This window comes from Protopterus annectens, chromosome 14.part0 (assembly GCF_019279795.1).
Source record: "Protopterus annectens isolate FY-2018-M chromosome 14.part0, PAN1.0, whole genome shotgun sequence".
NCBI lineage: Eukaryota > Metazoa > Chordata > Ceratodontiformes > Protopteridae > Protopterus > Protopterus annectens.
Genome location: NC_056748.1, coordinates 1,004,061,370 through 1,004,078,934, shown reverse-complemented (window position 1 = coordinate 1,004,078,934; position 17,565 = coordinate 1,004,061,370). Strand labels below are relative to the sequence as shown.

At 39.2% G+C, this 17,565-nt stretch overlaps 1 protein-coding gene across 1 annotated transcript in view; it reads left to right on the top strand.

Moving 5' to 3' along the window:
- The window catches only part of STK32C (serine/threonine kinase 32C), a 916,526-nt gene that overhangs the window by 633,766 nt on the left and 265,195 nt on the right, over nucleotides 1–17,565 (top strand). The window contains exon 6 of the mRNA XM_044056813.1: nucleotides 3,096–3,199. Within this exon, the coding sequence (XP_043912748.1) occupies nucleotides 3,096–3,199 (104 nt within the window). The remainder of the gene's footprint in view (nucleotides 1–3,095; nucleotides 3,200–17,565) is intronic.

The window sequence follows — 17,565 nt, the reverse complement described above, 5'->3', positions numbered from 1 at the left end:
ACATATCTGAATTGTAGTTCTGCTGCAGAGACACATGGCTTCTGCTAATTCCCTGAGGACACAAGCAAGTAAGCAGATGCATGCCCAGTCTGTGACCCCCTCCATCCTAGAAGCGGCGTGCAGTATGGCAGGCACCCAACACGAATGCTCAGTGGACATCAGTGACAGAAAAAATGCAGTTTCCGATGGGCAATGCTTTTATCAAAGTGTCACAGGAAGTGATGGGCATTGTGTAGTGGACAAACAATGCTTATGTAACTATGACTTTGACCAGTGTGGAATAACAAGGAAAAATATCCTGTATGATGCTGTAGTCACACTTAATGCTCTGGTATGTGTTTAGGTGAAGCTCCATGAACACATTGGCTCTGCTGTGGTGAGTAACAGGCATTTACCAGAGCACGGATTCTCTGTGGGCATCCATCAAAGTCTTTTCCTGCTGCAGCACAGTAAGACATTCAGGGAGCTGTCCAGTGGGCCATACTAGAAGCAACTTCAGATGCTGATCCCAGGCCTTTACCCATTTGTTCATCTTTGAAAGATGCACTTGAGTCAGGTCACACACATTATAGACCCTCCACGCATGCATGCACACACACACAAACACACACACACACACACACACACACACACACACACACACGCACACACACGCACACACACACACACACACACACACACACACACACACACACACACAAACACTCACATGCACACACACATTATTCCAGGTGTGGGCATGGTACTGCATGCATCTTTGTCCCCACAGTGAATTTGCCATAGCCGTGTGTCATGTCTCTGCAGCAAAACTGTAATTTATCGATGTGCCACAAATCAGTTATACCTGCAGGAAATTGTCCCACAGCTAATAAGTCAGAATCTGCATTACTACTTATGGGCATGGCAGAAACGTGAGATCTATAGCAGTGACTTTTAGAACCTTGAACTCAAAAGTGTCCATAGGAGGAGCTCCAAGTGTGCAGTGTCTCAGAATTTTCCAATGTTCAGCAATCTCAGAGATGGCATATAAAGGTAGTAAGTGTATGTGAGGGGTGTGCAGTGCCCCAAATCAGGGATGTTGGGGGGTGAATTTCTCCACAGAAATGCTTTAATTGTGTTACACTGAGTTTTGATTTTCATTGTAATAGCCATATTATTCTCAGAAATGTAAAAAAACAATGCATCTCCGGAAACAATAAAGGTTGTCTTCTTGATTCCAATGTATTGCAAACAACCACAGAACAAATACTTTGATGAAATAAAAAACAGATTTAATAGTCCACCAGATAAATCCACCATATAAAATATACGAAAAATAATTAATACATCCACTGATTGAGCGCTTTCGTCTCCATTCGGAGACTTCTTCAGAATCAGTTAACAAATTAAACCTTTCTTCTTATATATACATATATGAATATGTATGATAAACATATATATGTATTTAATTTTACATATATTTTTACGCATTTTTTTATATTAAATGTTTGTACATAAACACACAGGCTTTCATTCATTTTTTGGGTGATTGCAGACACAGGTTGGAAATATATGGAATTGTGTACATTCCGTTGGAACTGGTTGACCCCAACTACATTATATAAAATATATCATATATATATAAATTATATTTTAATTTAATTCATTATATTGAGATGTGAGGTTATAAAACTCTTGGGTAGTGTTTACCCACTGTTGTTTGGACGTGTATCAAAAACACTACATAGTACTATACACTTATATTGTATTATATGAAAAGACTGTTTGGTGACCGAGAAGCAAGGTGGTTCTTTAAGAAATGTTACCAATTATTCAATTTGGATTGCCAGCCCATTTTTTGGTATATATAAGAAGAAAGGTTTAATTTGTTAATTGATTCTGAAGAAGTCTCTGAATGGAGATGAAAGTGCTCAATCAGTGGATGTATTAATTATTTTTCGTATATTTTATATGGTGGATTTATCTGGTGGACTATTAAATCTGTTTTTTATTTCATCAAAATATTTGTTCTGTGGTTGTTTGCAATACATTGGTATCAAGAAGACAGCCTTTATTGTTTCTGGAGCTGCATTGTTTTTTGTTTCGTTTCATAGCCTTGGGCATTTGATTCTCAGAAATGTGTTAAAAGTTATGGGGCTTGCAATTAAAGGGCCTTGCACCTCTATCATGGACCCTTCTTGCCTGATCCAGTCTATAGGTGAAATGTTGACAGAAATTCTCCCCGTTAACTCTAGCAGTCTACAGGTAAAGACCTGTTAAAAGCTCCCATCATCTCTTTGTAGCTATCAGTCTATTATTGTTTTGTTTTCCTTATCCAACCTTGGAATTATTGGATGCATCTGCAGTTGTTAATCACTGAAAAGTTATAAAATATTGAAATATTTACCTTGAATCAGATGTGTGTGCTAGCTGCAGAATAATTTATCTTATCCTTTTATGTATTTATTTATGAATTTGTTTGCTTAATTGTATTTACTTCCATTCAAGATTATATGACAAGAGTTATACCAAAGAAAATGCATTACTTAGCAAATTATATTTAGGCATTATGCAATTCAACAACATACCATTCAACAGATGATTTTGAAAAGGCATTTGACAGATAATTGCATGATTAATGTTTTTCATAATTAAAGGTAGCCACCAAACCTAACTTACACAACAAAAGCAGTTATATTCAACGTGCCTCCCATCTGTGAAAGAAATTCATTTTAAGTGTTTTGAAGCATTTAAATTACAGTGAATTAGCTATACTGCGTCTAAATAAACATTAGCATATAACTTGACACAAATGACTTGTGTGCAAATATTTCAAATTTCCTGTACAGTGTAATATAGCTGTAGTATGAAACAAATCTATGGTGATTATTATGAAATTAGTAATATTGTATGTATGGTTCTAAATTTAATGTCACTGTAGTATCAGCAAAATGAGTTACATTTGCAACTCCTTAGTTATACAGAAAACAGGTCACTTAACACATTGAAATACATCTATATTACTCAGATGTTTAGTTTCAGCTGCATTACCTACAACTGTGTTTTTATTATCCACTGTATTGAATTAACAGCACTTTCTTTCCTTGTTTTCACAGCTCCAGAAATTTTCCAGTCCTTTGTTAAAGGTGGCACAGGGTATTCTTTTGAAGTTGACTGGTGGTCATTGGGAGTTACAGCTTATGAACTACTTCGTGGATGGGTAACAGTGCCTTTGTAATATATACTCATTTTTATTCTTTTACAGTGAGGTGCTACTTTTAAACTTCCTCTGTAGCTATGTTATCTCCTTCTTATAATAATTTGTAAATATGTACAGAAGATACCATTGAGGAGAGCTTGACTAAAATGGTATGACCAAATGACACTTTGGGAAAAATATTATTAATGTATGTATTCCACAAAAAATGGTCAAGATGCTCCAGACAAATACTCTGCTTAAGACCAAAATCAACTCAATGCACATAAATTAAACAGAATAACTCAATGGCTGCATCCAGAGGCAAGCAAAATTTATTGATAAATGTAAGTGCTTTCACAGTTCCACAGACTGCTTCATCAGACATTAAACTTCCTAACTTAAACTACTATTTATATATATATATATATATATATATATATATATATATATATATATATATATATATATATATATATATATATATAAGCATCAACAATCAATCATTTAAAAAGAACTCATTTAAAAAATCATTATAATCAAGAGAATATTAAAATCAATAAAACAGAACATATACACTTACATACAAAGAATACAAGTTTTCATAAACTTATCCCAATATTATCTAAAAAGTACTAAAAATAGGAAGACTTCATATACATAAGTATCTAGATTTTAGTATGGGCTTTAAATGAATGATAAAGTTCCCTTAAAAGCCATACTAAAATCTAGACCATTGCGTAGGTGAATTATTCCTATTTGTAGTACTATTTAAATAATATCAGGATAAGTTTATTAAAACTTGTATTTTTTGTATGTAAGTGTATATGTTCAGTTTTATTGATTTTAATATTCTCATAGGTTCATAGGTAGGTACTAGGCTATCTGCCCAAAGGCATTTATAAGCCTAGCCAGAATGTGTTGGCATTCGCCACCCCCTTAGATTAGTTCCCTGTGCCTCTGTCTAGCACAGCCACTGAAGTGATTCCCGGGGTAAACTTTCTGTTTCCCATCCACTTGTCAAGGTTTCTCTTGAAGAGTGTTAGCAAGGAGCTCTGCCTAATGTATATTGCAATCTTGTTCCAAAGCATGGGAAGTCTCTGGGACAGAAATCTATCCCTCCAGCATGTCCTATTTATTGTTGTGGTGAGGTTTAGATCCCTAGAGCATGTGGCTCAAGGGGATAAGGTTTTCTTTAGGTGAAGTATGTTCATCAATTCTGGGTTGGATATGGCCTTGTATGTCAGGCAAGGATCACCTCTGAATATGCAACTGAGTACAGCTGGAGTTTCTTCAGTCGAGCTGCATAGGGCATCTGTTTGAGGCCAGTGATCCTTTTGGTGGGGTATTTCTGTGGTCTTTCCAGCTGTTTCAGGTGTCTTGTAAAGTACATCTCAAATGGGGCATTGTACTCTATGATGGGTCTGATGAGTGATGAGTAGAGGGGCACAATGACCTCTTTTGATCTGGATGTGAACCCTTTTGTGATTAGGTGGGCCACATAGAAGGATTTTCTAACCACTTTGGCAATGTGATTATCAAAGGAGAGATTACTATCTACTTGGGCCCCCAGATCCCTTATTACATTTTCTGTATTTAGGGGACTACCACCTATGTGGTAGTTTGTGGGTACTTTGTTTTTTCCAAAGGGGATGACTATGCACTTTTTGGCATTTAGCTTGAGGCCATGATTTTGACACCAGGCATCTGTCTCAGTGAGACCCTTTTGGAGGATGTCTGTGTCAACCGGAGAGTCAGTTATAGCCCCTAGTTTGCAGTCATCTGCAAACTTGGTCAGCCATAGTCCTCCTGTGCATGCCTGTACCTCTGAGAAGTATATGCCGAACAGGAGGGGTCCTAGGACTGAACTCTGGGGAACGCCACTTGTAACCGGTTTAGAGTCGGACCTAGCTCCCTCAACTCTCACCATGTGGGTTCTGTCCGTGAGCCAGTTGGCAACCCGTCTTGTGATGTAGGGGTTTATGTTCAGGCTGGTGAGCTTGTCTATAATACCAGAATGGGGAATGGTGTTGAAGGCCTTTGCACGGTCTACATAGGCTGTGTGTACCACCTTTCCCTCATCTATAGCCTTGGTAACTGTCTCAAAGAAGTGCACCAGGTTTATGAGGCATGATCTGCTCTTAACAAAGCCGTACTGGGTAGGGTGCAGTGTTTGGAGGTTCCCAGTGTCTCTGTTAATGAGTTCCTTGATGATGCGCTCCATAGCCTTGCAGACCAAGCCAGTCAGGCTTATAGGGTGATAGTTCCTGGGGTCTGTTGTCACTCCACCTTTGTGGAGTGGAATAACCGTTGCTGTGCACCACTCTATGGGTACATAGCCTGTGGAAAGGCTGAGTTTGAACAGTGTGTTTAGGTGAGGGGGTTAGTTCGTCTTTGAGCTCATGTAGGATGCAGCCTGGGACACCGTCCGGTCCCATTTATGCTGTGTTTTTGGCTTTGGAGAGGGCTGTTTTAACCTGAGTGTCTGCGATTTCAGGGGCTCTACATTCTTCTGGTATGGTTATGGGCCATTTTGAGGCTGAGAGGGGGTGAAGTTTGTACTGAAAATGTCTGCCAGGATGTTGGTGATATCAGTCGGTTCAGTGTATTTTGTGCCATTCTTCACTAACTCCAAGAAGATCTGAGCATTGCCACTTAGATTCTTGACATAGCTAAAGAATGCCTTGTGGTTATCTTTGAAGTCCTTGGCAATTTTTTCTTTCAAAGCTCACCTTAGATGATTTTATGAGGGATCATAGATTCTTGCTGATACTGATCAGGGATGTCTTCCCTTCTTGGGATTTTACTCTTTTCTGTACTAGTTTCCTCCTTCTATTGTATAGATTGTTTATGGCAAGGGTCCACCAAACTGGCTTCCTTTTCTTGGAGGAGTGAGTCTTGGTTTTGCTTGGGATAGCATGATCCATGCATTCTTGTAGGTGCCCTTAGAATGCATTAGGAAAGGATTTTGCAGCTTGGACAGCATTATCCTTTAGCATGGGTGCTTTGAAACTTTCCACCTCGGTCTTAAGTAACGTGAAGTTTGCTTTTGAAAAGTGTTTCACAGTGGTTTCATTGTCCAGGGGTGGGGGTGGAATGTGGATATCCAAAGTGATTTGTTTATGGTCAGATCTAACCAGCGAGGGGTTGACCTCCGGTGTAGAAGACCGGTCGCCCATGTTGGAGATGACCAGGTCCAATATGTTGTCACCTTTGGTGGGAGTGTTGACCAGTTGATCCAGGGCGTTTGAGTTTATAAATTCTAGGAAATGTTAGGCAAGGGAGTTAGTACTTGAGTAGTTCTCCCAGTTAATGTTTGGGTAATTGAAATTACCCAATATTAGGGTGTTTGGTAAGACCTTTATGTTTCCCAGTGTTTCCAGAAATGCTGAATGGGGGTCCTGGGACATGGTGGGTGATCTGTAGCAAGCTACAATTTGCATTGCAGTTTTGCCCGTTGTTAGTTGCATGTGGATGATCTCTGAAGCATCGTGCTGTGTCACTAACCTGGAGGTGTGGGTATCCTTGATGAATATGGATACGCCCCCGGCTTTTGTATTTCGGTCTGGGTTCTGTGGCTGAAATGTATGGTATGAGTTGTAGCCTGGTAGTGCTGGGGTGCTGTCTGGAGCCTTAAACCAGGTTTCTGTTACTGCACATATATTGATTTTCTCCGTACTGAGGAGTGCCTCAAGTGCATGCATTTTGAGGTTTAGACTTCTGGCATTGAGTAGCATTACCCTCAGTTTTTTTGGCATCTTGATGATAGTGATTTTTTAAATGAGTTCTCTTTAAATGTTAATTGATTTTTGATGCATGTATTTGTGTATATATATATATATATATATATATATATATATATATATATATATATATATATATATATGGTTCCACTTGAAATGGTCGAATTACCACATGATTGAACCACAGAACGTCAAAACCAAAACATCATACAGGCTAAATATCGGAAATTGAAAACATCGAGTAGCAGATCATCGAATCCGCAGCAGAAAAGTAACTAGAGTGTTGAATTTCCTGCTACTGTCCTCATTCATAGCATGGTAAGACATTTAACAGGACCTGTTTCTTTAACAGACAGATCTGAAATATTAAACATGGTGGAGAACACAAAATTCTGCCCTGGAGTAGTAGGAAATCTCTACCTGTTAACTAAGTCACAAAAGGGTAAGGATGTTCTAATCAACGATGGATTCATGTACAACTTAGAGCGGACTTTGAATGCTAAAAAGTACTGGTGTTGTAAACAGAAACTAGGCAGTAAGTGTAAAGGATGTTGTATAATGTTCTCTATGTCTGATGGTGAGAAATTGTGTAAAACCACTACACATAGTCATATTGGCGATCCGTCTGAAGTGCAAAGGTACATTATGTGTGCTGAGCTAAAGCAAAAGGCTATTTTCTCACAAGACACTCCATGTTTAGTTGTTGATGATGTGATGCCTTTGAGCAGTTTAAAGACTGTATCCAATTTACCTAACAGAAAAGCTTTACTGCAACAAGTAGGTAGGCTTTGTAGGAAGCAGTCTAGGGGGTCAATTAACAGAGCAACAATGCTTGAGAATGTGGATGTGTCTGAATTTCCTTTGAAAGACGTTCATTAGTAAACGTGTAATAGATAGGTCTACTGATATGACTGTGTTCGTAATTACCACTATTAACAATCTGTAGGATTTGAGATGGTGTACAATATGGCTGATGGACGGTACTTTCTTTTGTAGAGGAGTGATTTGCCGTCAGTTGTACAGCTTACATGGATTTGTGAACTATGGGTGCTACAAAAGGACAATACCTTTGCTATACTGCTTAATGAGCAAGAAGTCTTTGAAAAGCTATAATGTCATATGGCATTGTGTGTTATCCATGATGGCAGAAAACAACTTTGTAACTAGTGCGAAATTTGTGTTAAGTGACTTTGAGATTGCCACTATAAAAAGTTTAATATTGAATTTAAATGGGATTGTACCTAAGGGTTGTCTTTTTCACTTCAGTCAAAATATATGGCACAAACTGCAACATCTCGGCTTAGCTACATTATATAACAAGTGTCAACATTTTCAAACTGCAGTGAAGTGCTTAATAGCATTGTCATTTTTACCAGAAGACAATGTTATACCTGCATTTAATGTACTAAAGCAGTCTTTTCCTGAAGAGGGGCAGCCTTTGTTGAGATACTTTACTGACTGGTAGTTATTAGGTAAACCACGGAAATTTTCCACTAGAACTGCGGCATTTGTTAGATTTCCACCGTTGTTTCCTAAAGAGTTTTGGAATGTTTCCCAGCTGAATGTGCAATGCTTGCCGCGTACACAAAACAGTATAAAAGGATGGCATCACTGACTGAAGTGTATGTTGGGGGCTCGTGCTACTGATTTAGTAGTGTTGATGTCAATAATGGCCAGGGAACAAAACAGGATTGAAGAGCTACGTGTTCGCATGGCAGCTGGATGTCCACCATTGCCTAAAAGAAGGAAACTTGTTTTACATGAAAGTCAGTTTGAAAGGGTTTTACAAAGTAGGATGAGTTACGATACTGTTCGCTTTTTGAAGGCTATTGCAAGTTTGCTGAAGCTTTGCTCTCACATCACTGTAAATATTGTTCATTGAAATGCTAGTCTGGTGTTTACAGTTTTTTAGAGTATGATATGCTGTTTTTCTTGTTGGAATTGACATAGTTTTTGTTTGGTTTGGAGTGCACTTAATTATGTTATATCACAGACTACTTATTGTAATGGGAATAATTCACTTTGCATTGGAACTTTGAGGATACTGATTGTGACTATCACTACGTTGTAAGGTGTAAGGGAAGTTTGTGTTCTCGCCGGTTTTCTATTCGATGTTATGATGCCTGACTAGTGTTATTGTGTGGTGTTTCTTACTTTGCACTGTTTCCAGGTCTGGGTGCGGTATTCTGGGTGTCGATGTTTTGTTTTCGATAATGTGTATCTCCATCATGTGAATTTTTGATATTTGAAATATCCGACGTTCTGGTCTTGATGTTCTGTGGTTCGATCATGTGGTAATTCAACTATTTCAAGTGGAACCATATATATATATATATATATATATATATATATATATATAGTAGTTTAAGTTAGGAAGTTTAACGTCTGATAAAGCAGTCTGTGGAACTGTGAAAGCACTTATGTTTATCAATAAATTTTGCTTGCCTCTGGATGCAGCCGTTGAGTTATTCTACTTAATTTATGTGTTTTGCATTATTAACTTACATGGTTGTTAAAGATCCAGTACTTGCCATGCATCATTAGACCTGCTGCGTCCTCTTACTAAATCAACTAGGCCTGATGATACCAGATCTTATAATAAATACAAACTTTTCATGGAGTGGAATTTTCACCAATGTGTCATTCTCTCAAGTGGTCTTGACTGAATGGTATTTTGCCAAATAGTTGCTGATCAATTTTTAACCTTTGTAATCTCCAGCTGACTAGATTGTCACTAAATTTTTTCTCAAATAATGAGTCTGTTTTTTTGTGTAATATAATAATATAAAAGGATTTTTTAAGGAATTAACTTTGCACCACATATTACTTATTGCTGCTGAATGAACTACACACCACTTAACCACAGAAGAAGATGAAAGGGCACACTACAGTCACAATGTGTAATGTCATATTAACCACAAAAAATAGCCTTTATGTTTAAATGATACAGTGGTCACAGAGTATGGTGCAAGACATTAGCTGCATTGTTGGATATACCCTGCTTCAGTAAGTGAAGCTGGCTAGAATTCAGAGATGTAGTTTGCACTGTATAAGGTTCGTACAATGAGAGCTATGTAGTAGTGCCAAAGACTCATACCTTAATATACCCTAAGTGGGTACAGGAGCAACAACCTATATAACAGAGTACTACTACAATACTGAATAGGTATCTAATGAAACTGTTATGCATGTTCCAGTAAGAAAGTCTACTGTACACTTATGAAAGAACTGTGTGATGCATTATGTTACTGTGGTATTATTATATACATATGATCTGCTCGTAAAACACATGCAAGAAAAGACAAGTGCACACATTCATGTGTGTAAGCACATGCGTGGATGCAAACACATACACACACACACACACACACACACACACACACACACACACACACACACATGCAAAAGAAGATCAGTTTTTGGATGTGTTACCCATGTAGAAAGATGCCATTGTTGGTGTAGTATTGCAGCTGCACAAGTGCACCATCATGATACATGGCTTACCTGTGCTTGCATCATTGCAGCCCAATAAATGCCCTTAACACTGCTGAAACATTCTTCTCTGACATCATTGAGAGATTAAGAGGTCCAAATAAGATTCAAATAGGTACCTGCACATGCAGGAATGTGTAATGAAGAGAAGACAGTTCCAAAATTTGCAGAATTATGTTGCTTTTTCCTGCCCAACTCCAATATGATCCTCCCCTTGAAAATTAGTAAGTGTGACACAATGCCTGCTACTCTGAACCCAGCTCTAGTGAATAGTTCTGCACAGTATGTTCTCCTTGCCTTCATGGAATGTTAGTATATTCCTTGGCCGGACAGTTGTTCTCTGACCAAGTCCTTGTGGAAATAGAGTGCACTTTTTGTGTGCCATGCATACTTGTAAGAGTGTGTGTGTGTGTGTGTGTGTGTGTGTGTGTGTGTGTGTGTGTGTGTGTGTGTGAACCAGAATCATGGAATATACATGGCAATTGTTCATGTGGCCATTTACACCATGCCGGTACCCGTAACCTTACGAACATTTTCAAGGAGTGTTATGGCAGTTATGCCTGGAATGAGTTTATGAATACCCATCCAATTGCTAGGACTTGTTTTACAGGTAGGCAAAGTAGGCTGGCAGTACACTGATTTAGAAAACTATCCTTTTAGTGAGTCTTGCTTACTTCTGGGTTTAGATTTACATTCCTAGTACAGGTATTTGTAAAGCCACTGGTTTGACAGAGAAATATGAGGTCAAATTGCGCCAGGTGTTTCATGTCTTAAAAAGTGAGATACAGGTCACCTTGGAATAGCTAGTAGGCTGTTGAGTATAAGGTGAGGTGTGCTAATCTGTCGGGATAGTTGAAGAATTTAAGTCCTTTCATTTTCTTACTTAAAAGTCACTAGAGCCTTCACAGTTAAGCAATATACTTGGATTTGTACACACCAAAGTAGTCAACAATGGGCCTGTTAAAGGGAAAAGTACAATGATGACTAAATGAGAGTGAGGTTGTCCATAGAAACATCTGGGCCTTTTATGACCATACCAGTCTGAAGAGGAGTACCACTTATGACATATGAGGTGTGAGCTGATGTTCTTCCTTATCACTGTTCCAAATTCCTTACTAAAGGGATATCCTGCAGAGGATAGCTGAATGTCTGGTCAGCATACCAAAGCCTTGGCTCCCTTATGGCAATGTATGTCAGCAGTATGTCCTATATTTAAGGTGTAAGGTACATAAGTGATATATGAGCAACTAATCCTCAGAACTTCTTTGCTGCCAGTTCAAATGCTAGTTTTGAATTTGATCTGTAAATCATTCATTGCTTTGCTTCAGTTAATGAGCCTTCAGAAGATAAGTACCCCACTGGGGTCTCTCTCTTCCTTTTTTCCCATTGGTTGTATTACCTTTTACATGTCATTTAGTAAGGAAAGATATAAATGTGGGAGGCAGATTCCCCATAAAGATAGACATGACAAGTGCCTTTTTTGTCTAGCTGCTACCCTTGACCATAATTAGTGTGAAATTTGTCAGGTGTTTGTACTGGCTGTCTTCCGTTTCCATATATTTAGAGAACCAATATCTGAAGTTATTAGCTTAGTGAACCATGGCTTCCAAATCCACCTGCCCTGATGTTCAGCCACTGTTTAGGAAAAAGGCTATAAAATGCATACTGAGACTCCTGTTGTCTAACTTTTTCCAGAGATCTCCATCAGTATGGATGAAGAACCCATGAACTCTCCAGTTTTGATACCAGCCTCCTCTGTCATGGCCCATTTGGAGGTTGATACAGAGCATACATCTGCTGCAGACAAGAAGGCAAAATGATGGATGAGTATTTTGGAGGGGCTTAGGAGGATTCACTAGACTCCTGTTAGGGAAACGGTCCTATTTACCTTATTGAAGTCAGGAAGAGATCTGAAGCCCCTCAATTTGCTGAGGCTGATGTTCCTTTTTAAAAAAAGGAAAAAAAAAAGACGTGGTTCAGGTAACTAAAAACCGATACAAAGAACTGCAGCATTTCACTCAGGCAGTTTCAAATTCCTTATGGCTTTGCAGACTCCTCCAGGGATATCTGTTCCTTCCTCTCTTCCCTGGTCTTCTAGCCCTTTTAAACACCGTTGGAATTCTGATTCCTCTGAAGAGGATGTGGAGTTGGATTCTGGGGAAGAGACCTTGCCTACTCTTCTCAGATCCATTCCCTCTTGCTTTGGGTCTGAGGAAGAGGATTTTCTTTGTCCTGAATTCCTTATTGAGGAATGATCTTCTGAGGACACTGTCATTCCTGTGATGGAACATTTTAAAACAAGATTGTTCCAAAATTTCTGATATTTAGAAGGGGCATTCTAACTTTTTGCAGATTGACCTACCCTGGCCTTCTGCAGTAACTTCGGTGTTGGCTGCCCTCTTAGACACTTTTTCTTCAGCTTCCCAGGCTCTTGAGACCCTGAGCTAAAGAAACCTGGCAGGTTCTGTAAAATAAATGAGGATCAAAAGTATTTATATAAAATACTTTCTTCTGACTCAGCAGTGATTTCTCTGGCTACTGATAAGGCTTATAAGTTACAGTCCTCTTATAAACCTCTACCCTCTGACAAGGACAATAGCTATGTGGAAAGGTATGCCAAAACGTTTATGCATCTGCCACATTGGCTTTCAGGCTCATAAACTACAAGACCCATATGACAAGGTATGTGCTGGCTTTTCTTTTTAAACTTGGAGGCATTCTGTCTGATATGTCTGATTCGGAACCTACGTCTTCTGCCATTTCCCTTTTGAACTGTGCTTCCCAGGAAGCTCATCATTCTATCAAATGCAGATATGATGCTACTTTTATGAGGAGGTACTCTTCGTTGAGGTTACAATCCCTCTCTGAAGACATTAAGGCTAAGTTACTGGACTCTCCCTTAGACAATCAGAATCTGTGTGGCTGTGCTGCTGAGCTCATCAAGACCTTGCAGTATAAGGGAAAGGTCATGCAGGACCTTTCACAGATCTTACTTTCCCCTCTTCCTAGATTTCAGTGGAACTACCCATCTAAATTTCCCTTTGTGTATAGGCAGCAAAGATAGCCTCCCAGGGTAAGAGATCTTCCAAGATGAACCTTCTTAGGGTACTAGGGGTCAACAGCCTTATTTTCCAAACATATCTGCCTCTACTTGACATTCAACCACATATTACCCTTAGTCAGATTCTCCTTTTCCTCAGACTGACTGTGTCTTTTCCATTTTGACAACAAATAACCACAGATTCCTGGATGCTTTCCCTCATTCAGGAAGGTTATTTCATGATAATGAAGTCCCTTAATCCCTTCTTGGGCATTCCCCAACCTCCTGTTTGCCAACTTTCTCACATGCCTCTCTTCCTATCTAAGCTTACGTTCCCTCAGAATACCTACCCTGTAATGCAAGTCCATACAACTTCTTTGAATGCATAAAACTTTACTCTATCCCCTGACATTTAATCCACATCAGATTGTATTGTTTTGAATGCTTCTTGAATTTTTGAACCTAAATGTGCTAAATGTTTTTATCTTTTATTCTGTATAAGAATTATTGTAATTTTTGCATGTACCTGTTTTTGTCTGTATTGGAGCTTTTCTCCCCAGGACTCCATTGAAAATGGGTTCTTTTGGCCCAATGGACTATCCTGGTAAACCAACTGCAAATAAATAAATAAATAAATAAATTCCTTTGATTCATTAAGACCTTTTGGCACAAGAAACCATTCAACCTATCCTGTTCTTTCAGTGGGGTAAAGGGTTTTATTCCAAAATTTTCCTGGTTCCCAGGAAGCAGAGTTTTTGGAGGCCTGTAAGGTAAAAACCATAACCATTATACCAACCCTATCACTAAAGAGTACCCCATTCCCATCCTGGGAGCCAAACCTGGGGCCGCCTTGGCAAAAACCAGGACTCCTGACCGCTAGACAATATGGGACATCCCATATGTTATGTTATGGCTTTTATGGGTGGTGCTTAGAAAAGTCTAAACATATGAAATTGATGTTATAAAGCGATGATCCTGGGGCTCCTACAGTTTACAGTCCACTATGCAGTAGAATATGGCAGCAGAAATACCCATTAAAATCAGACCTCCCAACCGTTTCGAATTACTCGTTTTTTACTGAGTTTTGGAGTCCAAATGAAGGGGTGCAACGATTCCCGAGTGGCACCCCTTCATTTCCAGTTTTTCTTTGCTTTTTAAAATTTTCATGCTGTCGGAGCTGACGTCATCACGTGCGCCATGACGTCAGCTCCATCAGGCTACCAGCCAGTCGGAATTGAGCTCAAGGAGCTCACATCATCATTTCCGGCTGGCTGAGAAACGGAGGGAAGCGCTGAAACGGAAGCTAATTGCAAGCTGGCAGGCCATGGAAACAGCGGGAAGCGCTGAAATGGAGTTCGCCGAGCCGGGATTAACATGGAGAACTAGCAGCAGTTTGCAGAGGATTAATGACAGCCGACCGAGTTCGCGTTCGCCGAGCACAGAAGAGCATGGGAATGTAGCAAGGATTAATAGCAGCAACTACTCAGGGTAAGGAGTGTGTGTGTGTGTGTGTGTGTGTGTGTGTGTGTGTGTGTGTGTGTGTGTGTGTGTGTGTGTGTGTGTGTGTGTGTGTGTGTGTGTGTGTGTGTGTGTGTGTGTGTGTGAGTGTGTGTGAGTGTGTGTGTGTGCATGTGTGTGTGTGTGTAAATTATAATACTCCACCATTATGTTTATCTTCCGTGTCACTTTTTATTGTGTCACATCATTATTTGGACTGACACTACGATAATTTTTTTCTTGCCTAAGAGTTTTGCTTCAAACTAGGTCTTACAAACAAGAAAAAAAATGCAGCATTTTGCAAATTACAATCTCTGTATGTCTCCTAATTTGCGTAGCTGCAGATAACCTTGATAGTTCCTTTTGTATCTGGTTAGGTAAAAATGAATACCAGAGAAGTGATGCAGTCCTCATTAAACAGAAGTGAAGTCAATGGTAAACTGCGATGAATGTCATATCACACTATTTACATGTTCTCAGTAAGATAACCTAAGTACTGTATGTGACAAGTCTAGGTTAGAAAATGTGCTCTTAATGGCTGGATAGATTCTAAATGAGTTGTTTTCAAGCTCTAAAAGCATCCAAACATCATTATGAAATTCCTTAGTATCTCTTTTATGCCTGTATATTTCAACGACTCTGATTTTTGCCATGCTGACCACCTCACACAATAGAGCCACAAACTCTTTAACAGCCTGTTCTTCTTCTTCCTCACCTTATCTTGCTTATGCAGTTACAGATGGGCAAGACAACAGCTCCTTTGGATAAGACATTAAACTTATGTCCCATCTGCTTGAATTGGTGGTAGCTCAGGTTAAGTAAAAGATCCAATGCCACTTATCAAAAAGAAAAGAGGAAGTTCTCTAGTGTCCTGGCCAAATTTCAGCCAATAGTTTAAATATCACCTCAGGTCTCCCCTAAAAAAGGCTACTAGCTGATTGGACTAACTTCATCAGCAAAGTATAGATAGATAAATAGATAGAGTGTCTACCTTTGTATAACACATAGAATGTTACATTACAGACCAGGACTTATTTGACAATGGTACAATGAAAATAATAAAATGGTTCAGAAAATATGTAACCACACCATATCATACACAAGTTAGATCTTGCAGGGGTTAATAAAATTTCATATGTCTATTAGTGAATCTGTCCACTGTGCATGATGACCACCAATTGTGGATTATTCTGTAGTACTCAAGCTACAAACTACAACTACTGATGCCTGCAGGTCACAGACTACCTTCTGGAGACATGCCATGAAGGTATTTCAGCCCCTGTCTTGTACCTGCTATGCTTAGTTCTTGAATTGCACTCCCCATTCACAGTTCCATGACACCATAAGTTGTTTGCTTCTTGTTATGTTACTCCTTTCAGTGGGAACCTTGCTAATCTTTCCTATGAATTTATTCCATCTACGTTTTGTTCACCATACCAATTCCTTCTCTCTGAAGAGATGGTAATTTCTATTCCTCATCGTTCACATATGTTAACATGACACATGACTTTTTTTGTCTTTCCCTTGTGAATTAAGACAATAAACAACAGGTTATACTATTTCAGAATTGTGGCTGTGTCGTATTCACAAATAACCATACATCAATATACCCAGAATTTTTTGAGGTAAAGTGTAGGTAAGCATTTTAGTTCACAAGCACCACAATTACTCTCCAAATTAAAAAAAAAAAGACAACCTTGTTATGCACCTTCTTGACATAAACAAGGGACTTAACAAAACTTTAGTCACCTGATCATAGGATCCAAGGAAATAAAAGGCCAATAAGTCATAAGACTATGAGTGCCTTATCAATATTCACATTTATATTGTGCCCCCTTCTCAAAAAGGTCAAAGAAAGTAATTCCCATAGTAAATTTATGGGTACCCATTCAATCATCCAGATTTACTTTGAAAGATGCTATGGTGTCACTTTGCTTAACTTGCAGGAGTAAATCTGTTCTACAGATGGAGTAAATTTTGGGTAATACATGTGTCTCTACTGTGATTTTTATTTATTTGCTTTTAGAGATTTAAGTCTCTAGTTCTGGTATTATTGGAGATATTTCTCTTCTGAAGATACTGAACATTAAGAAAGATGGGGTATGCAAGGCATATATCAACCCCCAAGAATCCATAAGAAACCAAGTAAAACAATAGCAGTTCAAGCCTTTCCTTGTAGCTCTTCAGTTTTGTGCTATAAAATGTAAAAATAGGGTCACCTTCAGATGCCCGACATCGCATTTCACCGACACGGAATCCGACGGGTCGAAAACACCGACAACGCAGATGACCGACAAGGTGAGAACCCAACGGACTCGGTAAGTGTGCGATAGAGTGAGGGATTTAGTGTTAGGGAGCGGACAGGTAAGTGTGCGATAGTGAGGGACTGTGGGTTTAGGGGTGGGTTAAGTGAGTTAGGGTTAGGGTGCAGGTAGGGTGAGTGTGCGGTAGTGTCGGATCTTGGGGTTAGGAGTGGGTAAGTGAGTTAGGGTTAGGGTGCAGGTAGGGTGAGTGTGCGGTAGTGTCGGACCTTGGGGTTAGGGGTGGGTAAGTGAGTTAGGGTTAGGGTGCAGGTAGGGTAAGTGTGCGGTAGTGTCGGACCTTAGGGTTAGGGTTTG